The sequence below is a fragment of the Lygodium microphyllum genome, unplaced genomic scaffold (genome assembly GCF_053477565.2).
Source record: "Lygodium microphyllum isolate KBCC unplaced genomic scaffold, Lygodium_microphyllum_v1.1.10 scaffold_190, whole genome shotgun sequence".
NCBI lineage: Eukaryota > Viridiplantae > Streptophyta > Polypodiopsida > Schizaeales > Lygodiaceae > Lygodium > Lygodium microphyllum.
Window position 1 is genome coordinate 102952 of NW_028229673.1, and position 25755 is coordinate 128706.

Sequence of the window (25755 nt, forward strand, 5' to 3'; positions counted from 1 at the left end):
TGGGGCATTCAAGAATCTAGTAAACTGGGGATCCTTTGCCAATTCAACAAAAATATTTGCTGTTGTACGCATTCGATCCTTGAAGCTATCATCAAATTCTTCAACCCCTTGCTGGTCATCAGCCTCTTTATGCATTCAAATGCCAACATTTGGGTCATTTCCCACATTTTCAGCATGTTGTCCAGGTTGAGAACCATACCCAACATCAGTCATTGCATTTCCCCCTTCACCATGTGATTGACCAAGGAGTGATGCATCCTCTCCACCTGATCCCGTATCACCATCTGAAGACATGCTTGCTGTAATTCACTGCTGAGAACAATTTCAGTAATAATGCAATAGTCCGAAGTTGCAATCAAGTACCACGGGCCCACCAATTCAAAGGATTTGATGGTATCCCGGCAATGGAACCATGAAACCAACCTTCCTTCTGTGGATGGGTGGTAAATCCTTGATTACAACTTAATTACAGCAGCAAACTATAAATGCAAATCTGAAAATACAAATTTACCTACTAATCTTGGACAATGCACATTCGATTGGCCCCAAAATTGGTGCCCCTTTCGGTATTTCTTTAGCTTTATTGAAGAGGAAATTGATTTACAATGGGATTCTCTGGATCCCCTTCACAATCCAAACTCCCCTTGCTGTCCAATGTGACATCCAAGTCTTCAATTTGTTTTGCTCCTTGATTCGGGCACTTAATTGGCCTTCACCCAGTTCATAGACGATGGAAATACCCCAATTCAATGGCTGGCTAGTCCTCCATCTGAATCTAGCTGAAATTCACATTCAGCCCTGAAAAATCCAAGTCTTGGAGCTTCCAATTTTTGGCACGCTTCTCAAGGCTGTTGCTAAACCCTAATTTGTGTTGTAAATTAGGGTTTACAACAGAGAAATTTGTAATTTCTCAGTCTCCAAGGATCCAAATGTTGAGATCTTTGATGCAAGACTGTGAAATGGTTGGGTGATGAGAGAGAAAGTTGTAGAGAGAGAAAATTCAGAGTTTTGTCGCGAAGAATGATTGAAAATCAATCAAATGCAGTAGCTTCTCTGTCACAACAGCATTAAATGCTGTTGCCCTATAGCTGAATCATCTAAATCAGTTGTCACCTTGTACTTGGATGCAATCGCCCAGTTGTGGAGAGTCCGAAACTGCAATCGCCTCCTCAAAACTCACTCATGGTTGGTTGCAATGGTTGAAAATAGGTTGGCCATGGTTGCTCACAGCTCTCCCACATTTGCTACAGCAAGAATCATCTCGTTTTTCCTCTTGTTCAGCGTTTTACCAGCTTGTATGGGCAAGTTTTCAGGTGGCAGCCTTCCCAAATGGTTTTTCCAACATTATCCATCATTAAAATTTAATTTTCAGCCATTAATTACAGAAAATTAATCTAATAATTATTTCGGTGTCCAAAAAAATAATATGACTGGCCAATAATTAAATTGGCTAGGCATCTTACACTCACAAGTCTCTCTATGCTATCTTTGACCATTAGATCGACGTTAGGTACCATTAAACGCCACATCTCTAGTGTCACCAAACTGATACTTAGGGCCAAATGAATGACCTAGGCCAACAATTGACACCGGATACCACCAAGTACCTGTGCAATATAACTTATAGCAACTTTTGCCTTTGACATGCTCGTAAATTTACTCTAACCCAAGTTCCTCACATGTGCAACATTTATTTAATCATGTGATTAAAAATTAATCCACATGTTAAGTGAGGTTTCAAAAATACATGTCCTCATGGCACTGAATGTAGACATGTGGCTGGTGGACAACATCACAAATTGAGGTAGCTGCTTGGAGAGGCACCAATAGTTTGCTAGAAAAGGATCAATATTGAGTGGTGGGTAGCCTTCCATTTATAGATGTGGATCCTTTGAAAATAGTGTTTGGCTTATAGGACACAAGTACTCTCTAGGAAAGTTTGGTAATTCAATGAAAAGTTTAGTAATTGCATGTTTAGGGATTGCTTTAAAGAGCTAATAAAATATTTTAAGTTTGTAATGTTTTTTAAGCTCAACTGGTGTTAAGATAACATGTATGTTGTGATCCCATGTCAAGATATGCGATGGTGCAGAGAGACAGTAGCGTTTACGGGGAGAAACACTGTGTGTACGGCAAGCACAGAGAGTAAAGAAAAACTTAGAAATTCAAAAACACAATGATGATGCACCGAGTCATGCTATTTGAAGAACAGGAGATATAGTACAACCGAAGCTCAAAAGATGATTGCATTGTCTTGTATGACTCAGGTGGTAGCACCTATGGAGAATTTGCACAGTTGAAGGGAGCAAAATGTAGTCCTTTAAGCAGTGGACTATTGAAGTGATCATTGGAAGGTGAATGAAAATTGTTGAGGGAGTGAAGTGAAATTGTTGAGGGAGTGAAGTGCATGCCGTAGATGTTGGGGAGATGACCTAGGTAGCAAACGCAAATCCTAGAAGTGTGTGAGCTATCAAATGCAAGAAAGAATCAGCCCAAATGCTGATAATTGATGCCAAGGATGGTTGCTAGGTGCAAGGATGTTGATGCCATGCTAGAGGAGGTGACACTAAGCAAGAGAAAGGCCTCCAGATAGGCAAAGGCAAATCTAGAGTGATGCTTGATGAACAAGAAGTTGATGCCAATGTTGCAAATATTGACCCCAGGTTGGGAGAGCTCCAAAGGCAAGACTTAATGATGAAAACAAGGTGCCTGAAGCAGGGGGTGAAGAAGGTGGAGGACAACCATGAGTCACGAATTGCAATGTCCAACGGAAGGGGTGTGAGGGCAATGAAAGGGTTGGAGAGAGAAGGGAAGAATGTCAAAGTGAGGGAAGAAAAGGGGTGAAGAATGATTGAAGCGTTAAAGAATGAATGAAGTGATGGCCGATTTATAGGCATAGGCTATCTAGGGTGGCCATTGAGTAGGTGTTCATTGATGAAATCACCAAAATGTGGACACTAGCTCTTTTTGGGGTTGTTAGTGCGAAAGCCAAATTGAAGTGTGGAAACTAGAGAAGTGGTTTATCAACACCCTCTCTTAGGTCCCAAAAGAATGAAGAAAGAGAGGTGAAGAGAGATACGAAGATGTAGAGGATTCAGAGATCCAATATTTGCACTTGAAAGGTAACCCGTAGTAAGGAATATTAGATGGGATGAACTGTAGAACTTGACTCCACCTTGGGAGAGAAGCCACTAGCTCTATAACTCCATATTAGAAGGAATTCGAATGCCTCATTACCAAGTCATGGTTGAACCTCCAAGGCTTTGATCTAAGTGGTACATGAAGATCTTGGGTATCAATAGGAGAAATGATTGCTTAAGACAGCCATTCCCAAAGAGTAAATGGTAGAAAAGAACTTCATGATGAGTAGGTGCCTCACCTGAGGTTGGAGACGCAAGGGTCCCCTTTGAATCCGAAGAAATAGGAGCCCCCTCTGAGGACAAAGAGTGGATATCCCCCTTTGAATCCCCCTTTGTGATAGATAGGGAATCTAAAAACTCATGGATCATGGACTTCTGAATCATCTAATGACAAAGGAAGTGTTGTTGGTTGTGTCAAAGAAGGTATTTGGGGTGTCATAACTGTCAAAGAACTCCCAAAGGTGCCCTCTTGAACCTGAGTAGTCAAGGGTGGGAAAAGGTAAGGCTCATGTTGAGCCAAGGGTGGGAAAGAATTAATGGCTCCCAATGGAGTGGATTGCGAAGTCGAGGTTATGGAAGGTGTCGAACAGCCATTGTCTCTTGAGGGAGTAGTTTGTCGAGGAGACGATATCCAACAATCATTGTCTCTGGGGGAGTGGATTGTAGAACCGTGGGTTGTTGAGGTGGCATTTTTGAAACTTGAAAAGAAGTAGAAACAATCTCCGTAGCACATTGCGGCAGTCGCGAGAAAATCGTGGCACTTCATGATCCTTCTTTTGCTTGAAAGGACTTAGTGTGCATTAGATGCGTCTTATTTCCTTGAGCATAAAAATCAGAAAGCTAGTGTAGAATAAGTTTTGTAGCCTAGAAGGGAGAGGTGGCACGAGTTCCTGGGAAAAGACGCATATACTCCAGCAGTATAGGGAGCAAAGGTCCATGTTGGCAAGCATTAGTGGAAGATTCTTCGAGTGGTGGGCTATTGAAGTAATCATTGGAAGATGAAGGATATTTGTGGAGGGAGCAAACCATGTTGAGATAAAGGCCTGGTTTAAACCCCCCGTGTATAGTACGCACACATTGTACATGTGAATGCATCCTTTACTTGCCCTAAGTATAAATACATTTTATTCTTTGTGTACCAACACATTGTTGGTACACTCTTATCGATTCGTACTTTCACTCTGTTCACTCTCTCCAGCCTTCATACTCTCACGCTCACTCCTGCTCGACTCCCATCTCTCTCAGTTGTGCTCTTCTCACAACAACTGGTATCAAAGCTTAAGACTCTGCGCGCTTCCAAGATCAAGGTGCAGTCGAGTGACTGTGGGACAGGATTGATGTCCAGTGAGTAGGCCCACTGACGAACTGTTGACCAGCAGGCAATAGGAGATAGGTAGCGGGCACAGGCTTTCTAACCAGTCGGCATGACAACTGAGGTTTAACCAGTCAGCATGACGAAGTGCAGGCGACGCTGAGGGCTGAGCATCAGGGCGTGTGGTGACCTCAATTAAATTGGGGATTTGACCAAATTTGTCAGAATTTTGCTCTTTTGAGTAAAACTTCTTGACATTGGATCCTAGAACATTGGGTTTTTCATGTATTGATAAAATTTTGCTTAGCTAGGTTAGATTGGCTGACATTCATGCAATTTTGGACTTGAGATTTTGGGGATTCGTGCAGAATTTGGTAAATTTCTGCATTTTTCCGCGTGTGGTGGTTGGTTCATGTACAAAAAATAGAGATTTATTTTTGGTTGAGAAAGAACAACAGTGTATTTTACTGGTTCAACTTTTGCAGATTAGTACATTTACTATTGTGTTCGTGATAAAATGGCTGCAACTTCTTCCAATTCAGACATCAAGAGTTTGATGGAGATCAAATAGTTTGATGGTCATGGCTTTGACCTTTGGAAAGACTATGCAGGGTATTTTGTTCCTAAAGGATTGTGAGGATGCTTTGTAAGAAGATAAACCTGCACTAATGTCTGATGCAAATTGGGCCAGATTAAATAAAAAGGCTGTGGCTTACATAAAGATGGGTATCACTGATGACATTCTGATAGACGTTAAGGGTTTAGATATAGGTTATGCAATATGAGAGAAGTTGAAAACTACTTATGAGATCACCACACTTGTTAATCATGTACATTTAATGTGCAAGTTGATGAATATGTGACTGGATGAGTCAAAGCCTGCAGCTGAGCACTTGAGTGCATTTACAGGGATTCTAAATGAGCTCAAAGATGCAAATTTGGACTTTGATGATAAGTTGAGGGCGATCTTTTTGATAATGACATTGCCCGACTCTTGGGAGACCTTGGTGGTTTTACTCAGCAATAAACCCAATCTCTCATATGATGGAGTGAGGGTTTCTATCTTGAATGAAGAAATTAGACGTATGTCTAGTGGAGAGGGCAATAACTCAGCTTACAATGTAAGAGGTAGGGCTGAAAAGAAAAATACAAATGCAGGACAAAGAAACAGGAGCAAGAGCAAAGGAAAGGATAAAAGTGACATCACTGTGGTTGGAAGGGCCATAAGAAACCTGATTGTAGGTATTACAAGAAGGAACAAGAGAGAAAGAAGAATGCAGGAGATAAAAAGAAGAAGGAAGATAAGACAGATGCATTGGAGACAACCAAAGGCAAAGAAAAGGTCAATGTGGCCTCTAGTGTGGTCATAGAAGAGCTTTTAGATACGAAGGCTGATGTATTATGTGCAGCTGATTATGATGCCCTTGTATGTCACATGCAGGATATGCAGATTACCAAAGCTGATGTGATTGATGCACTCTTGTCAGTTGATGATGGCGTCACTCAGACGTGGATTGTAGACTTTGGTGCCTCTTTCCATGTAACTCCTTGCTTGGAGTGTTTTGCTATGGTCAATGTAGGCAGTTATGGAAAGGTGTATCTTGGAAATAACCATGCTTGCAACATTGATGGGATTGACACAGTAGACTTGTCTTTAGACAATGGCCAAGAGTTTGTGTTGAAAGATGTCAGATATGTGCCTGGCATTAAAAAGAGTTTACTATTTGTTGGTTAGTTTGATTTGCATGGCTACACCACACTGTTTGGTGGTGGTTTGTGGAAAGTAAAAAAGTGTTCCATGCTGATTGCAAAAGGAACCAAGAAGGGCATTTTGTATTGTTTGCATTGTAAAGCCTTGAATGGCAAGTTTCTTGCAGTTGCTGAAATTTGCAGCCACTTGGAGTTATGGCATAAGAGATTAGGCCATATGAGCCAAAAAGGACTTGATGTCCTTACCTCTCTGAAGAGGGTTGATGGAAAAGCCTCTAAACTTGATTTTTGTAATGAGTGTTAGTTTGGAAAGCAAATAAAAAATTCCTTTTACTTGGTGTCTCTCGTAAGTCCAATGTCTTTGACTTAGTGCATTCTGATGTATGTAGTATGCCTATGAAATCGTTAGGTGGTGCTGTATATTTTTTCTCCTTTATTGATGACTGTTTCAAGAAGATTTGGGTGTACTTGCTAAAAAAGAAGAGTGAAGTATTTGCTGTTTTTGAAACTTTTCATGCATTTGTGACCACTCAGATAGGTAGAAAGCTGAAATGCTTGAGAAGTGATAATGGGGGTTAGTTCACATTGATTGAATTCAAGTCCTTTTGTAACTTGCATGGTATTAAGAGGGAGCTTACGGCCCCTTACAGCCCTTCTTCAAATGGGGTGGCTGAAAGATATAATAGGACTTTATGTGAAAGAGTGCGGTGCATGCTGTCCATTGCTAATCTCCCTCATGAATTTTGGGGAGAGGCACTCAAAACTGCGGTTCACATTTGCAACTGCTCTCCAAATAAGTCCTTAAATAATGGCATCCTTGAGGAGGTTTGGTCTGGCAAATCGGCCTCATATGACCATTTACGCATATTCGGTTGTGATGCTTTTGTGCATGTTAGGGATGAGTTGAGGAACAAACTTGACCCAAAATCCACCAAAGGCATTTTCATGGGCTATGGTGATGAGGGTGAATTTGGCTACAGAGTGTGGTTACCTCAATCCAAGAAAATTATTCGTAGTTGTGATGTTGTGTTTAATGAGGCAAAATTGCTGAAAGGTACTTTAGCCTCTAATGAAGATATGAAAAAGGTGAAATTTCAGAGTTTACAGCCACCTATTACTTCAAAAAATGAGCCTCATGGTGCTGTACCACAGGCTGAAACTGATGATCAGCCGGTTATTTTTGAGCCGGATAACGATGGACAGCAAATAGGAGCACAAGGAGGTCATGGACAGCAAGATAGGCTTGCTGATTATGAAAATGCAGGTGCTGGTAATGAAAATGAAGGTGTTGTACAGCATGAACAGCAAAATGGCTTACAGCAGCCAATAAATGCTGAAAATAATATACCTCCTGATGTAGACCCAATTCTTGAAAATGTTGATCATTGGGTACGCAGGTCTACATGCGTAAGAAGGCAACCAAATACCCCTGCTTGCATTATGTGATGCTTACAGATGAGGGTGAGCCTCTTATATACAAAGAGGCCAAGTCATGTGAGTTTAGCAGTAAGTGGGAGCTAGCTATGCAGGAAGAGATTAAATCTCTATATGCAGACGATACTTGGGATCTTGTGTCATTGCCCAAGGGAAGGAAGCCACTTCCAAACAAATGGGTGTACAAAGTAAAGACAGTTGATGGGAAACCCAAGTACAAGGTAAGATTGGTTGCCAAAGAGTATGTACAGAAGGAATGGATTGACTTCGAAGAGGGCTTCTCACCTATTGTGAAGATGACCACTCTACGTGTGCTTTTTGCTCTTATTGCTGTATTGGACTTAGAGCTGTATCAAATGGATGTAAAAACAGCTTTTTTGCATGGTGACATTGATAAGGAAATCTACATGAAATAGCTCGAGAACTTTGTAGTTCCTGGAAAAGAGTAGATGGTATGTAAGCTAAAATGCAGCCTGTATGGGTTGAAACAAGCACCACGGCAGTGGTATAAAAAGTTTGACACTTTTATGCTATTTCATGAGTTTACACGCAGCCATGCAGATCATTGCTTGTACATGAAAAAGGATACAGATGGTAGCGCCATCATACTTGTATTGTATGTGGATGATATGTTGCTAGCTGGGAAAAGAAAGACTAGCTTGGATGCTCTCAAAAATCAGTTGAAATCAGCCTTCTCCATGAAAGATTTGGGGAATGCAGATAATATTTTGGGCATGAGGATTCGCAGAGATAGAATGCAGAAATTGCTGTTTTTATCTCAAGAAAAAGTACATTGAAAAGGTAATGGATAGATTTAACATGGTTGAGGCTAAGCCTTTTGGGATACCCTTACCTCCTTATCTTAACCTTAGCAAAGCCAACAGCCCAAAAGATGATGTGGAAGCAAATGCTATGAAGGGAGCTCCTTATGCCTTAGCTTGTGGCTCTCTTATATATGCTATGGTTGCTACTCGTCCAGATATTGCTCATGTAGTGGGCGTTGTTAGTAGGTTTATGTCAAATCTTGGCAAAGCACATTGGGAGGCTGTCAAGTGTATTCTTTAATACCTTAAGGGTACACAAAGAAAAAGCATTTGCTATGGGCAGGGTGCACTTAGTTTGCAGGGTTATTGTGATGCGGACATGGCAGGTGACTTGAACACTCGTAGGTCCACCGGCGGGTATGTCTTCACAGTTGTTGGTGGAGTTGTTTCTTGGTGTTCCAGGTTGTAGAACATCATTGCACTGAGTACCACTAAAGTTGAATACATATCAGCTATTGAAGCTTCTAAGGAAGTTATATGGTTGAGCAAACTTGCAGAAGATCTTGGCATGTTTATGGGTACTGCAGTTTTGGGATGTGATAGCTAGAGTGCTTTATATCTGGCTAAGAATGCCATGTATCATTCACGCACAAAGCATATAGATGTGCGATATCATTTCATTAGACAGATTTTGGAAGATGGTCAACTCACATTGACCAAGATTAAAACACAAGACAACCCTGTAGATGTTCTCACCAAAAGTCTAAGCAAAGCTCAGCTCGAGCATTGCATACGACTAGTGGGAGTTGGTTAGCTAGAGGTTCACATCGAACCTTTAAGTGGGAGGTTGTTGGGATAAAGGCCCGGTTTAAACCCCACATGTATAGTACACGCACATTGTACATGTGAATGCACCCTTTACGTGCCCTAATTATAAATACATTTTATTCTTTGTGTACCAACACATTGTTGGTACACTCTTATTGATTCGTACTTTCACTCCGCTCACTCTCTCTCCAGCCGTCACACTCTCATGCTCACTCCTGCTCAACTCCCATCTCTCTTAGCTGTGCTTTTCTCACAACAAACCACAGTCCTTTGATGCCGTCGGAGATGAGGAAGATGATCACACCAGTTGTCGAGGGAGCGAAGCGTAGGCCTCAGATGTTGGGGAGATGACTTGGGAAGCAAATGCAAATCCTAGAAGTGTGTGAGCTCTCAAACGCAAGGAAGGATCAGCCCAAATGCCGATAGTTGATGCCAAGGATGGTCGCCAAGTGCAAGGATGTTGACGCCAGGCTAGAGGAGGTGACGCCAGGTAAAGGGAAAGGCCTTTAGACAAGCACATGCAAATCCAAATTGACGCTTGATGAGGAAGAAGTTGATGCCAATGTTGTAGATATTGACGCCAGACTGGGAGAGCTCCAAAGGCAAGATTTGACGATGGAAATAGGGCGTCTGAAGCAGAGGGTGAAGAAGGTGGAAGGTAGCCATGAACTACGAAACGCACTGTCCGCCGGAAGGGGTGTGAGGGCAGTGGAAGGGTTGGAGAGAGAAGGGAAGAATGCCAGAGTGACGGAAGAAGAGGGGTGAATAATAACTAAAGTGGGGAAGAATGAATGAAGTAACGGTCTATTTATAAGTATAAGTTGTCTAAGGTAGCACACCACTGAGTGGAATGTGAAGAAGTGGTTTCTCAACAACTGGGGCTTCATGCAAATTCGAGCTACATAGCCCTTTGGCCTTCCCCTTGTTTTTAGTAACATTTAATGCTACCTAGTCTCAATTTTGAATTCCTAACCTTTTTGAACCTAAAAGTATTGAAACTTTCTACAAACCTTAGTCTAGAACATTATCTCTAATCCCCATGACACCAAAAGTCATCTCCAAGGGGAAATTTAACGTCCATGACTAAGATCTGACTCATGTACTCCACTCGCATCTATCAATAACTACTACCAATATTCTCCATTGCAAAGGCTAGGATTACTTGTCATCGTGACACACATTCAACTTAATCCTATGTGTGCACCTCACATGTGCACAACTTAAGTGTCCAAAAAACATTAAGTTAAATGTTTATGTACTAGTGACACCCTCTATTCCTTTTAGAGGGGGCATCGGTATTGATGACAAGGTTGTGGATTCCATAGCCTTGCTTTTGGTTTTAGAGGGAGATTTTAGGAACTTGAGGATGTCTTTCAAGGGTGCACCTTATCTCAAGGTTCTTACATTGTGCAACGACTCCTTTCCCTCTTCTTTGAGCAATCCTTCCTTGCCCAACTTGTGTTATCCTCTTTGTAATATCTTTGTTTGATAGGAGTGCTGTACTATGACTTCAACAACTCATGGTGATCATCTTTTGATCAGATCAGGGATGTGCTCGTCCATTTTCGGCTGGATACCTTTGGTGTGACTCACTTGAGGCCTCTCCACTTTTAGGAGTAGGTTTTCATTTGTAGAGAGGATGATGCTTCGCAGCTGGACTTCATCAACAGACGTCATTGACATCCAAATGGTTCGATCTTCCATGGAGTTTTTTGTTCTTTCACTTTTGGTCACACCAAGGATTTGAGGAGGGTGTGTTAGCAAAGATGGTTCACATTGTCTTCTTTTGAGTACATCTATTGCTTGTGAGCCTTAGTCTTAGTCAGATGAGGACTTTGGGAGCTCTATCATTGTGTTTGTCCCCATCCATTTATGTGTTGCAGACCTTGTTCATCATGGTGGATTAGGTGGAGGTGTAAAGAAATACTTGAACATAAAACATAAACACGAATGTATGACAAAGTAGGGTGTAATGATAGAACTCAAAGACACTGAACAGAAAAGATGAATGAATAATGAATAGATACAATGCTCAATGCTGTAAACATACCGTGTAGAGTGAATACTAAACCTTGAACTCTGTGCCTGTGAAGGATTGGGGAGAGAGATGAGCTACCATGTTGAGAAACAATAGTGTTTGAGGGAAGAAACATAGTGTATGCCAAACACTATGACAAAGAAAACTCAAAAATAGAGAAGAAGAATGAAGAATGATGAACATTGAATATATGTTGGATGAATTATGCTTATACAATGGAGCTAAGCTTAGAGATAATTGCATTATCCTGGTTGATTTGGCTGCAGCTTTGGAAGGGATCTGCAGTGTGAAGTGAATGAAACATAGTCCTTTGGGCAGAGGTGTTGATGACGAGGAAAAAAACTGCTCTATGGGGGGAGCAAAATGTGGTCCTTTGGATAGTGGAATGTTGGAATATACACTGAAGATGATGGACATCAGTAGAGGGAGTGAAACTCAGTTCTTAGAAATTGTCGGAGATTAAGAACATGCTCAAATCTCTCTGAGATGATAGTTGTTGTCAGGGTGTTTGCTAGGTAGCCAAGGAGAGAAGAAAACACAAGAATGTCTGATGAAGATCTCTTTGTGTAAGTGGCTGCAGAAAGACGACTGCTGGGCAGCCCTCTCGGATAGGAGAAAATGCAAAAATGCAGGTGTCTAATGCCGGGTTGATGAAGAGGGTGCAGATTCCTGTAGATGACGTGAATCTGCTGCAAATGCAGTCTCCAAATGGTGGCTGATGGCTGGGAACTGTTGTCTGGGTGGGTGCTGGGGTGGCAGCAGGAGCTGGAAACACGCAATAAAGATGAAGATGATCTGCTGTACCAGTCCAGGGAGGAGTGAAGTCAGCAGACACAGCAGTGAAAATAACAAAGAACAGGTTGCCCAGTTGTGGACTCGAAACACAGTAATTTGGACTGTGTGGAGCTGATGGCAATGTGAAGAAGACCTCCAGAATGAAGTCACCTATTGGTATGGTGTCATGATCCGTTGGACAGCACTGCAAACTGAGATATCCACCATGATAGGGGTGTGGGCAGCAGTGGTAGAGGGCTGAGGCTGAAAGTATGATGGAGTGAATGAACTGATAAGGAATGAATAAGATGGAGTGAGGGTGGATGTGCAATGACTAATGTCCATGCCCTATTAATAGGCACACGAGTCACTGAACTCTTTGTTTTGGGGGATTGTTTTGGGCTGGCTGAGGGCTCTCTCCCACAATACCTCTCTCCCATAGTACCCTTTATCTCTTCCCCCCCACATGCCCCCAAAAAACACAAACCCCAATATGTGCTCTCTCTCTCTCTCTCTCTCTCTTTCATACTATTTAACACTCCATAACTAGTGAGTTTACATTCTGAAGCTCCCAAGCGCTCTACTTCCTCAAGCTCTCAAGCTCTCTAACTCCACTTTCAGCTTTCTACTTCCAAATGGATCTACCCTCACCTCTATGTCAAGTACTGCGGAAGCGTATGACTGAGACAAAGAGTGAACAAAGAGAGAAGAGAGAGAGAGAAAGAGACAATGGAATGCAGAAAATTTGCACTGAAGAATGCTGTATAAGGATGCACAGCGTATGTACACAAGGGCACAGTGTATGTCTCCACCTCGAAGATCTCACTCTTTGTGAACCCCGAGGGCAGTCTCCATGATCTATGGTTTGGAAACTTGGGATTTGAATTGTGTAAGTGTGTGGAGGTGGGGCCAAATAAGTAGCATAAAAGAAATGCTATAAATAATGCAGGTCGACTGCATTAAATGCAGCCTATTGCCCACCGACTACACCTGTTGTGCCACGTGGCATGTGGGCTGCTTGTCACATGTTGACTCACGTGTACAGTCAGTCTGCCATGTGCCCTACCTGTTGTGACTGTAGAAAACTGCTCACAAATGAAATTGCTTGTCCAAGGAATGCCAATCTCTAACACCCCCTCTCAGATCTTGGATAGGGCAAAAGGCCGTGGGATTTGGAGTGGTGTCAAAGTAAAGCCTGAGAAAGTACCTTCATAAACAAGTTGGCAAGATTGTCCTATCTTGCAGTAAACCAAAGCAATAGTCTCATCCAGAATCTTCTCCTGAATGAAATGGTATTGGATCTCAATGTGCTTTGTCTTAGCATGGAATTACAGGGTTTCGGGCCAAGGCAATGCAACTCTTATTGTCACATTGAAGAATAGTAGTACCTGTTTGCGGGTAGCCAAGCTTCTCCAAGAGCCTGCGAAGCCACATTGTCTCACATGTAGTAGAACACGTTGCTTGATACTTTGCCTTAGTCAAAGATAGATCAATCGTGGATTGCTTCTTGTTGCTCCATGAAACAGCCCCGGCACCCAAGGTAAAACAATAACCTGTCGTAGACCTCCGATGATCCATGTCACCGGCCCAATCTAAATCACTCCATCTTGTAATAAATACCAAGTTTGCATTACCTATACCTGTTGGATAACAGATCCCAAGATCCCCTGTAGGACCGCAAAATCCTCTGAGCAGCGTGCCAATGTAGCATCTTGGGTTCACTCATGAACTTGGCTAGCACACCTATAACATAACATAAATCAACACAAGTATTGAGAAGCTAGATCAAGGAGCTAACCAACTGTCTATAATAGGTACCATCTGCCAAAGGAGAATTGGAATGAGCCGTAGCCTTTCGATTGAGGTCCATAGGAGTCATAAGAGACTTGCAACCCTCCATCTCACACAAAGTCAAGAGCTCCTACACATACCGCTATTGGAAAATAAAGATCCCCCTCGAAGTTTGATAGATCTCATGACCTAGAAAGAAATGAAGAAGTTTCATATCCGTCATCTCAAACTTCTCATGAAGTGCTACCTTGGTCTGTTTGACCATCGTGGCATGGTCACTTGTCACAATTAAGTCGTCCACATAAAGAATTAACAATACGCGACCTCCACCTAAGGTGTGAACATAAATCTGGGGATCGGCCTTGGAACATTGATACCCCAATCTCTCTTGGAGGAATGAGTTAATCTTCTCGTTTCAAGCACGAGGAGCTTGCGTAAGGCCATAGAGAGCCTTCCTCAACCTGTACACCTTACCATCAGAAGAACCGAAGCTTGGAGGTTGCTCAACATAGATATCCTCCTTCAACTCTCCGTCCAAGAAGGCAAACTTTACATCTAGCTAATAGACTAGCCATCTTCTATGACTAGCCGAGGCAAGAATTGCATGAATAGTAGCCATCCGAGTTGTAGGGGCAAAAGTATCATGGAAATCAATGCCTAGGCGGTGTGCATAACCTTTAGCAACAAGGTGGGCCTTGTGCTTGTCCAATGTGCCATCACTGCGGCACTTGGTCTTCAAGACCCATTTTACTTCAATAATCTTTTAATGAGAAGGCTTAGGCACAAGGTACCAAGTGCCATTCCTCTCAATCAACTCCAGCTCTTGCTGCATCGCTCTCCGCCAATGATCATGTTGTAAAACCTCCTTCACGGAGGTGGGCTCCTGATCTTGCATTGCACGAGTCATCAAACAGTAATTAGTGTACACAAGCTCGGTGTGGTGTGCTTGGTTTCTCCGAGAACGCCGTGGGTCATCTTGTGCTGCTGCCACTCCTTAGGGATCTCCTCAATCCTTGCATCAGGAAGAGTGTTGCGAGCCCAATGAGGAGGATGGATCTCTCCTCATCGCTCTTTGTTTGTTGAAGTCTTTGAAAGGTCCACTGATTGTGCTGGGGCTCAATCGGTGAGTTGGGTATGGCTAAACTAAGCTCCTCATTCGAAGAAGAGTTCTCAAGAGGCACCGGCTCTAGAGGGACAATTGTTGGTGCCCAGCTATCACCAGGATCTCCAAGAACGAGGCGTTTCTCATCTCCCCTCGGAGGTTGGAACTTCCACGAACCGAACATCACGGCTCGTGTAGACATCTCACTTAATAGGATCATACAATTGGTAACCTTGAGACTACGAGCTGTAGCCCATAAACACTTGGCTTTTGGAAGCTGCTTTAAATTTGTCATGTGGTGTTTTTAGGATGTGAATATAGATGTCACACCCAAAACCCTAAAATAAGAAACATTTGTCTTAGATCCAAAACACATCTCACAAGGGGCCATATCAACAACAACAAAAGTAGGGGATCAATTAAGAATGTGGACTGCAGCAGCCACAACCTTAGTCCATAGACATTGAGGTGTCTGTTGATGTTCCATCATAGTACGGGCCATCTCGATCACACTGTGATTCTTTGCTCCACGATGCCATTCTCCTGAGGGGTGTTTGTATTGGCAAACTCCTAGTGGATACCACGATTTACACAAAAACGAGCAAGCTCATTAGAAACAAATTCTCTTCCCTTATTCGATTGTAAGGTCTTTAGTTTCCGGCCCAATTGGTTCTCCTCAAAGAGCAACTAATCCTTAAAGTTGGAAAAAGCCTTCAACTTCAACTTCAAGAAATAAGACCATGTCATCCTCTTGTAATCATCCACAATGAGTATGAAATACAAGCTCTCTCTTAGAGACTCTGTCCTCATTGGTCCACAAAGATCGGTAGAAACAAGCTCCAAGGGTACTGAAGACCGCCTTGAAGCCTTGCTGGAAATAGCATCACGAGTTTGCTTCCCACGGATGTAGGATATACAAGGCTGTTGGCTCACCACAATATCCGGCAAACAAGCTATCCCTTAGATACCTTCCGAAGGTAATCATAGTCGAGGTGGCCAAACTAGGCATGCCAAAGCTCGGATTGTGTTTAAGAGATAAGAAGAAGAGAAGTTAGGGTAGAAGAAGATTGTAACCTATAGACGCCATTCTCCTCATAATGTGAAGCAAGGACCTTCTTCATCCACGATCAAGAATCTGAAAAAAATCCACATCAAAGTCGACCAAGAGGCTGAGGGCACAAATCTTCTGCTCTGAAAGTAGATGGTATCCCAAGGTTGGCACATAAAGCACCTCGGATATATGGGCACCACCTTGCCCATTTGGAATAAGATGGTGTTACCTCATCCTTGAATAGGGATAGAAGAACTATCACCAATGAGAATTTGTCCTTGTGAAGGCCACAAATGAGCAAGACCTGCTGAAGAAGGAGCCATGTGCCATGAGGCGCATTGTCAACAATCCATTCCTGAGTGTATGGAGCCATCAACGCATCATCAGAGGCCTTGAGGGTCAATGCTTCAACCACCTCCAAGTGGAGGAAAGCAGTTGATGAGGGAGCAACCACTGCTTCGGAATCCTTTGAAGATTTTTTCTCCTCTTTTTCCTTCTTCTCCTTGTCAGGGCAATCCTTCTTCTAGTGACTTGTCTTGCCACAGATGTGAAAAGTGGATTTTTTTTCCTTGTCCTTCTTTGATTTGCCCTTCTTTTTTTGGCTTTTTTTCTTTTTTTGAGAGGATTGACCTACCAAGGCCTCAGATTTAGAAGCATTGGTCCGTTTCAATTGCTTCTTTTGGTTCAAGACCATAGGTACCAACTCCTCCCACTGAAGAGTCTCAGACCTCCTTGAAGTAATCAAGGCAGAATAGAAACCACTGAAATGGGGCGGTAATTGTGAAAGAAGAATTATCGCCATGTCTTTAGAAGTGATTACCTTCCCAACGTTTTGTACCTGCATCTAAAGCTCTCTTAGCTTGTTAATATGCCCTTGTATAGAAGATGACTTGTTGACACTCATGGTTCTCATTTGTACTTTCAAAGAAACTCGTTTCATGACGATCATGCGATTATATTTTTGATCAAGCTCTAGCCATATCTCCCTGGCCACCATCAAATGCTTGATATGACAGATCACAGCTATAGTGCATGAGAGAAATAAAAATGAGTGGATGCGAGCATTTAGTTTGTCCCAATGTGGTTGAGCCTTTGCCAACTCCAGCTTATCACTTGAAGAGAGTCTGGACTCGTCACACGAAGAAGAATGATGGATAGCCTCTGAACAAGCTCCGCCAAATCATAGGACTCCAAAATGGCAAGCATCATAACCCGCCAAATGCAGTAGTTCTCGCCATCGAGCTTTTGAACTGATGGAAGAGCCGGTAACATGAGCACCTTCCGGTCCATGATTGCCTGAAACTTTGTCTCAGCCTTAGAAGACATCTTCACCTACAATGCTTGCACAAAACATAAAAAAGTAGCCCCCTCTGACTGTGTGCAGCTTGCTATGGCTCTTTGCTGCTCGTCCCACTCCACCCATCGGAGGCGATGAAAAGGTAAAATCTGCACTTGAAGGCCCAAAATGCAGCTTTCTTTCTTCTCAAACAACAAAAATCAGTAGCAGCTTCAACAAATCTGCTCCTTTCTCGCACGCCCATGCTCACCTCAGCCTTGTTCTGATGCACAGCCCTCTTGCTTGCCCTTGAATGTTGAGAATGCAGCCTTGTGTCGGGCTGAAATCTCCTCTTTAGGTAGGTCAGTCCTTCAATGCTATGAGACCATGTCAGAGTGAAGCAGTGTAGAAGCGTATGACCAAGAGAGAGAGAGAGAGAGAGAGAGAGAGAGAGAGAGAGAGAGAAACGTGGAAAATCTGCAATGAAGAAAGCTGTATAAGGATGCAGATATGTACATGGGCGTAGAGTGTATGTCTGCATATGTCTCCACGTCAAAGATCTCACTCTCTGTGAACCTCGAGGGCAGTCTCCACGATCAGCAGTTTGGAAACCTGAGATCTGAACTGTGTTAAGTGTGTGGAGGCTGGGCCAAATAAATAGCATAAAAGAAATGCCATAAATAATGCAGGTTGGCTGCATTAAATGCAGCTGACTGCCCAGCAGCTGACCAACTGCACCTGCTGTGCTACGCGGCACTTGTGCCGCCTGCTGTCCTGCTGATGTTACGTGTACGGTCAGTCTGCCATGTGCCCTGCCTGTTGCAATTGCAGAAAACTGCTCGCAAATGAAACTGCCTGTCCAGGGAATGCCAATTTCTAACACTCTCTACCCTCATCTTGTCCATCTCTACCCTCTCTACACTCCTCTATGCTAAAGTTAGTATTAAATTCACATGATGTCAGTGTTGCATTTGAGCTATGGACAGTTCATGTGATAGGGTGACGGGTCCAAGCCCTGTATCTTGTGGGGACCTCAGTTCTGGTTCAATTAGAGTCATTTGAGATTGGAGATATTGAGCAGGCTATTCTTTTAGAGTGGCATAGTCTTCTTTCACAGCAAGAGCAGCAGGCTACTGTCATGTTACAAGTGATGGTTGACTTTAGAGGTAGCCACTGGATATGGAGTTTAGGGGCTAGCTGGACAGGATTAGGTCATACGACACCATAGCAGGTCTCGCCATTGACTCTAAGCCTTTACTGGTGGGAGTGGAGACCTCTTTGCAGGCTTCAGCGAGGCATTCATTCTGCTACCAGATGCTCCAAATACTTCTTTCTTCCTCTCTTGTAGAGGAGGATACAGATGGCGAGAACAAAAGGCATACATTCACTGTTATGCATTTTTTCAGATTTTCTTGGCTATTCCAGAAGAGACTCTAGGACGGTTTCAGGCCTTGGAAGGTGACTTTCTAGGCATTTTGCTTGCAAGAGGCCATGTTCCAGTAGGAGACTTAGCGTCATCACATCTGGGAATGTTCCCCAACATAGTGGATTTTACAGAGAGCTTTGAGGATGGTTTTTAGAGGTGTGGAGGCCCGAGGGAGAGATTATCATAACTTGTGCCGCAAGTGCATGGTCATCTGCTTCTAAGTCAGCTTTGGGGAGTAATTACAAGGGCTACGAGAGCAAGTCATTTTGATTTAAGAAAGGGGTAACCTCTGTACAAAAAATGACCCCAAAGGTACTTGAAAGTTTCCTAGTCTATTTGCACCTCTTTAATATTTATGAGGTCTAGGATTATATTCTCCTCCTCAAGTTTCTGCTCTTCCTGAGGGAAGCTTGCCTTTACAAGTACGATTTAGCTCAATAACCAGTGTCCCTCTCCACTTTTGTTGTAGTGAGCAGTGTTTTTGAAGATTCTGCTCTTCTATTATGGTGGGAGTGAAAGTTATCTTTTCAAATGTGGTGACTGTGGTTTTCATTTCAAGAATCATTCATCATGCTGTCATGCTGCCAACTTTTTACCCCAAAGAATTGCTGTATCCAAAGGCAAAATCCATTCCAGCTCACCTGAAGCACTCTCAATTGGGCTGTAATGTACTGAGCTTGATTCTTTTGGTGCTTTGCTGTTAAGATGATATTTTTCTTATGGTGATTGGTCTTTGTATCTGTAATCTAGAGGAAGTCACAACAGTATCAGTCTATGTCTGGTTATCGTCTAAGCAACTATACTAATGTGACTGACTGATGGCTTTCTTGCTTATTTGTGCAATGTAGGTTGGTAATGGTGCTGCTGTTTTAGGTTTTGTTGGTGCACCTTGGACATTAGGTACTTACATTGTTGAGGGAGCAACTACGCGCACTTATAAAATAATCAAGACCATGTGCCACCAATCTCCTAAGTTACTTCATGGCTTGCTCAGTCATCTGGCTCTAGAAATTGCCAACTACATGATTTATCAAATAGAGTCTGGGGCTCAGTGTGTACAGATTTTCGATTCATGGGGTGGTCAGCTCACACCTGAGCAGTGGGATTTGTGGTCTAAGCCATATATTCAGCAGGTATTTTATGCAATCTATTCTGTTCTTGCTCTGTGTGCCAAAAAGGCTTGCAACAAGGTTTTTTGTCTGTTTGCCAGACCCATGAAACAATACTTCCCTTGAATATGTTTTCAGATAAAAGTGTTGGATAGATACAGGAGTCGACCTTAATGAAGAGCTAAATTCAGAGTGTTTGTGAATTTCCATAAGGATCCTAATGATGGTTCTCTCTTTAAGTTGGGAGTTCAAGCCAGAAGCAAAACGGTATTGCACCAGCACATTATCTTTTTGTCTCCTCCACCCCTCAATCAGTGGGTGGGTTGCCCCTGCCTCATCTTCAGAATGGCTACTTGAAGAAGTTGACATTTTGTGATGGTGGGTTATGTGTCTCCATGCAAAGTGAGGGTTGCGATATACTTGCATAACAACTAGTTATATAATATGTGAAAGTTGGCAAGCCTGTGCTGAAATTAGGTCAGACCAATACCAAAATTTAAAAATAAACAAGGATTGTGTTGGCATGTCTGCTGCTGTCTGTCTCTTTCTCAGTATATCATGTAGCGTCTTTCATTTTTTCTTAGTAAAACTTGGATGCACATGAATATAGTTAACCACTTTGTCTGTGTGCCTTAATTGGCCATTCTCTGGAGTTATCTACATTCCTTGACAATGTGCTGGAGTGTCTTTTTGCAGGCTGTCAGAGTAGTTAAGGAGGCATATCCTGGTGTACCACTGGTGCTTTACATCAATGGAAATGGAGGACTACTGGAACGCATGCAAGAAACTGGTGTGGATATTATTGGACTCGATTGGACTGTAGATATGGCTGATGGACGAAGGCGTCTAAATAAATCGATAGGTGTTCAAGGCAACGTGGATCCTGCTCTTTTGTTTGCACCATCAACTGCAATAACTGAGGAGATAGAGAGGTAATGTACTTCTCTTACTGACAGCATTTGATCATCTTGATGTATATATAGGTAGGGTAAATTTTACAAAAATCTGTGGCTACATTGTTGATTATCACTGATTATGGAGAAACCTTCAATTGAAAGCAAGAGGACAAAAACTGCACACACTAAGTTATTGGGTCTGCTTAGAGTTGCACTGTTGTACAGAAAGTCTTAAGGATTTTTGTTTGTGGTCTTGTGTGGGGAAAAATGCATTCCATTTAGTGTTTTGAAATTTGGGCAATTAATTTGGACCATTTTCTCATCTATGCATGAAATTTGTTTGAAGCCCATGATGTCAATCCTGTGTTCATTGAAGTCGTAGAAGGGAAAACGTATACTACAACTTAGTTTAATTTCCATGGTCCATGTCAACTAAAGACAGCTGACTAGGAACTCACGGATTGATTTTTTATGTAGTGTTGTGTGAGGAAGTTGATGGTCCAGTGAAATATTTTACTCAAAAGAATTGTCCAGTAACTTAGTAATCATGAATCTATTCTGGTAAAATACAGTCGTGGAAGCACTCAAACATAACATGTATCTGCAAATTTGCTGACTTGTTTGTTTAAATTTCAGAGTTGTTAGAAAAGCTGGCAGGCAAAGGCATATTCTCAACCTGGGGCATGGAGTCCTTGTGGGAACTCCAGAAGAGAGTGTTTCTCACTTTTTTGACACTGCAAGGTCCCTCTCATACAGTTCACTCTTTGTAGATCAGTTGTCAGCAATGGCAAACAGCTCCTGAACATTCTTTTTGAATCAATTTTGGAAATCAGTTCAGAATCTTCATTTTGTATAACTAGTTTTCTTTGTGTCTATTTCTCTCCTTCAGAGTTGCCATATCTGATAATTCAATGTACGAGTATAAAAGATTGCTTTGATTTGCAAATGGTCAAATATTTCATTTCATCTAAATATTAACAGGTTGCATAGGAAAAGGTGCACCTGAACAATTTATTGCAAGTTCTTTAGAGAAGTTTTGGGTCTCAATTGAGGCCTTTTAAGCCACCACATCTGGATGCACTTGAACATTGTCCTATGCAAGTTCTCTTACAGGTTTTGTTTGGTTTCTGTTAAAAGTCCTTTCAAACTACCCTGAAACGGTCTGTGGTGCACTAGGAGAAGGTTCTCTTGAGGAACTTGAAACTACTATAATAAAAGCCCGGAAAAAAGTGCTAAAAGCAAGGGAGCAACTAGTAAAGGTTTGTTAATCCATGTGTCATGAACTTGGGAGTTCCCTACCATCTCTATGCAAAAGCCCTATGATGATGGGAAATGATGGCTTAAGTCCATGTGATTTTCTTGAAACGGGCCTTAAAACTTTTGGCTATAGTGAACAATTTTGCTCTAATTTGGCAGTAATGTTTTAATGTCTGTTGGTCTCCATTTTTCCCCCCCATTATATTGGCTAAGTCCTTGGGAGGTATCAACGTAGTAAGAGTGTCTAACAAACATAGCTTCCCCTTGTCTCTTGATATTGAATTTGTGTAGAGGTCCTCTAACATAGTTAAAGCAATAAGGCCTTGTGTCAATCATGCTTCAATGTGTTCCTAATGGAAAATTGGATGCCAAATTTGCCCGTGTCGTTTTATGTGAGTTGTGGTGCATGGTTGGTTGCCCAATTAGATGAGTTAATGAAATTGCTTGTCTTTTCAAAGGTTCATAGTGAGATCCTCTTTGTGCACAAGACCTATTGGGCATCCATCTCTTATATAGTCTCTAGTGAATTGATTGAGTATAATGTGATTTGCATTGTGTGGAAAAAAGGGGCGAGGGGAACAAAAAGCTTGACATTGGCATGCTCATAGCATTAAGTTGTGACCCCAATTTATGGCCAACTATTATGGCCATTATATTGGGTTCCATGGAATCTTTGGGTACTCGTAGCACTAAGTTGTAATCCCTAAATCTAGCGTGTAATATCAAATGCTTTGCAAAAGTCCACACATCACTACCAGCTTGTAATTTGAGGACATGAATAGTGTAGAGTAACTTGAAATTAACCTCTTCTATCATATGTCCACATGCTGGAGTCCAATGATTGAGTTCATGTTCAAGAATGGAGCCAAAAGTTTCGTAGTGTGGTCAACCATTACACCATGTTCCATGTTATCTCTAATTTTTTCCATGAGTGGTTTTTGGGGCCCTAGTCCTAGCATGAAATTAACACATGTTGAGAGAGAGAGAGAGAGAGAGAGAGAGAGAGAGAGAGAGAGAGAGAGAGCGCTTTTTTTGATGCAAATAAGATGCACATATATGTCAACATGAACATTGAGATCCTCAACCTTGTGACCTTTTGTATCCCCCTCACTAACACTTGGCACACATGTAGGACCTAGACCCATGAGTATACACTGCTATTTTGAGGTGAAATCATGTTAGTAACTACATATATTATGAAAATTGTGAGTGAGAAATTGACCAAGGATAACTATAGTGTATGGTTGTAGATTGGAGACTTTCTTAATGGGCAAGGGTGTACAAAATTGCTAGAAGTTAACCTTGCTAAAGAGCACAAGAAAGCATGTAAGGATTGGGTTGGAAAGACAAGGAACATGCCCTATTGGAACCTTGATATCAAGAAAGCTAGTAGATGTAGGGAATCATGGGAGGTTATAGAGAAAATATATGACATATGTTTAGAAGTATGAAATATATATCTTAAGCATTATGAGAGAAGACAAGTGCATAAGTGAGTGTGTAACAAAAAATTAGCAAATATCATAAGACGACTTCTATTAATGCTCAAGTTGTTGATGTGGCTCCATGCCAAATTTTGAGGAGTTGATTTCTCTATATTTGTCAAAGGAGACGAAGGTTGGTTTGAATACTACTAGTAGCAAGCAATCAACTAATTCAGTTTTCTATCATTAGTTTAGACATGGTAGTGCCTCTAGAGGTGGAGGCTCATATATGTATAATAGAGAGACTTGTGCTCATGATCGTGGTACTACAAATTTATATCCCTAGAAGTAGGGAGAAAACATAATTTTGTGGTCATGGACGTGCTACTCATTCACCAAGAGATCATCAATGCTACTACTCTGGAAGTATGGACATTTTGAGAGAGAATTCATAAGCAATGTGATGCAAATAGAGGAAGAGAGAACATATTTATGCACTTACACAGTGATGGTTATACATAGAGAAGTGGATCATCTCCTAGAGGTCATATTTTTGTGATGCAACATGTACTTGGTGCATGGCATAGTGATCTCATGATAATGATTGGTTTTTGGACTCAGACATCTTGAATCATATGACACATCACACATAGTTATTCAATACAAAATACAAGATGAGAACTCATGAGTATGTAACCATTGGGGATGATACGATGCTTACGATTATGCATGTTGGGATGTGGCATTTCTTATAAAGTATGGTATAGAAAATAAGCTTGATGATGTGCTATATGTGCCCACAATCACAAATAATATTGCATTAGTTGGTCTAATTGGCTGATCAAGGATTGCAAGTATGATTTAATAGGTTTGCTTATTCATCAAGGAGTTTCATAATGGGAATAGCAATTCATAGAAGCCACAAGAAAGGGATTATTGCATTGGTCAAGGATTGCAAGTATGATTTAATAGGCTTGCTTATTCATCAAGGAGTTTCATAATGGGAAGCCAAACATAGCAATTCATAGAAGCCACAAGAAAGGGATTATTGCATTGGATGTAGAATCTCTAATGGTTCAATAAAACATGCATGTTTATTAAGGCCATGAATGAAACAAGAATGTGGAAGTATGGTATAGAAGATTGGATATGTAAACTTGCAAAGGCCAAGACAAATGTAAACAAGGTAGACTGTTAATGTTCTATCATAGTTTGGATGTGTACTATAATCATGGTTATGAGACTTGCAAATTTGGAAAGTAGTGTATCTTGCCATTTCCAAAGAGGGGAAGATTAGTATCCATCCTTTGTAAATAGTATATTTAGATATGTGGAGATCATGCCAAAGTGTTCCATTGAGCAGTCGTAGAAAGTATTATATCGCTTTCATTGTTGATGATTTTAGTAGGATGACTTGGCTATCTTTCTTGCAATATAAAAGTGAGGATTTTGAAACGTTTCTAGAGTTCAAAGCTATTATGAGACTCGCCAATTTGGAAAGTAGTGTATCTTGCCATTTCCAAAGAGCGGAAGATTAGTATCCATCCTTTGTAAATAGTATATTTAGATATGTGGAGATCATGCCAAAGTGTTCCATTGAGCAGTCGTAGAAAGTATTATATCGCTTTCATTGTTGATGATTTTAGTAGGATGACTTGGCTATCTTTCTTGCAATATAAAAGTGAGGATTTTGAAAAGTTTCTAGAGTTCAAAGCTATTATGAGACTCGCCAATTTGGAAAGTAGTGTATCTTGCCATTTCCAAAGAGCGGAAGATTAGTATCCATCCTTTGTAAATAGTATATTTAGATATGTGGAGATCATGCAAGAGTGTTCCATTGAGCAGTTGTAGAAAGTATTATACCTCTTTCATTGTTGATGATTTTAGTAGGATGACTTGGCTATCTTTCTTGCAATATAAAAGTGAGGATTTTGAAACGTTTCTAGAGTTCAAAGCTATGGCAAAAAAGAAATTTGGGATACTTGTGAAATGTTTGAGATTAGATAATGGGGGTGAGTACATCTCACACTAATTTAATGACTAAAGGGATAACAGAATCAACAGGTAGACTACTAGCAGATACACACCTCAATAGAATTGGGTGCGAAAAGGAAGCATATGATTATTGTTGAAGTTGTGAGGACAATTATGACTCAAATGCATGTGCCACTTACTTATTGGGCTAAAGCGGTACATACAACTATTCATATAATGAAAAGGACACATATAATTGTTAAAACTAGGATGTCATGTTAAGATAAAATTTATAGAAGAAAATAAATATTTGCTTTAAAGGTATTTGGTTGCATATTCTATGTACATGTCCTAGGTGATTTGAGGAAGAGGATGGAGATGCTATGATCCCATTTCAAGAGAAGTTTACATAAGCAAGGATGTGAAGTTCAATGAGTATAAATCATGGT

General features: G+C 41.5%; 1 protein-coding gene across 1 annotated transcript in view; it reads left to right on the top strand.

Moving 5' to 3' along the window:
• Positions 1–21509, top strand: part of LOC148008331 (uroporphyrinogen decarboxylase 1, chloroplastic-like) — a 43906-nt gene extending 22397 nt beyond the window's left edge. The window contains exons 4-6 of the mRNA XM_087674314.1: positions 19495–19779; positions 20452–20687; positions 21288–21509. Of these exons, the coding sequence (XP_087530440.1) occupies positions 19495–19779; positions 20452–20687; positions 21288–21453 (687 nt within the window). The 3' untranslated portion in view covers positions 21454–21509. The remainder of the gene's footprint in view (positions 1–19494; positions 19780–20451; positions 20688–21287) is intronic.
• The last annotated feature ends 4246 nt before the right edge of the window (positions 21510–25755 follow it).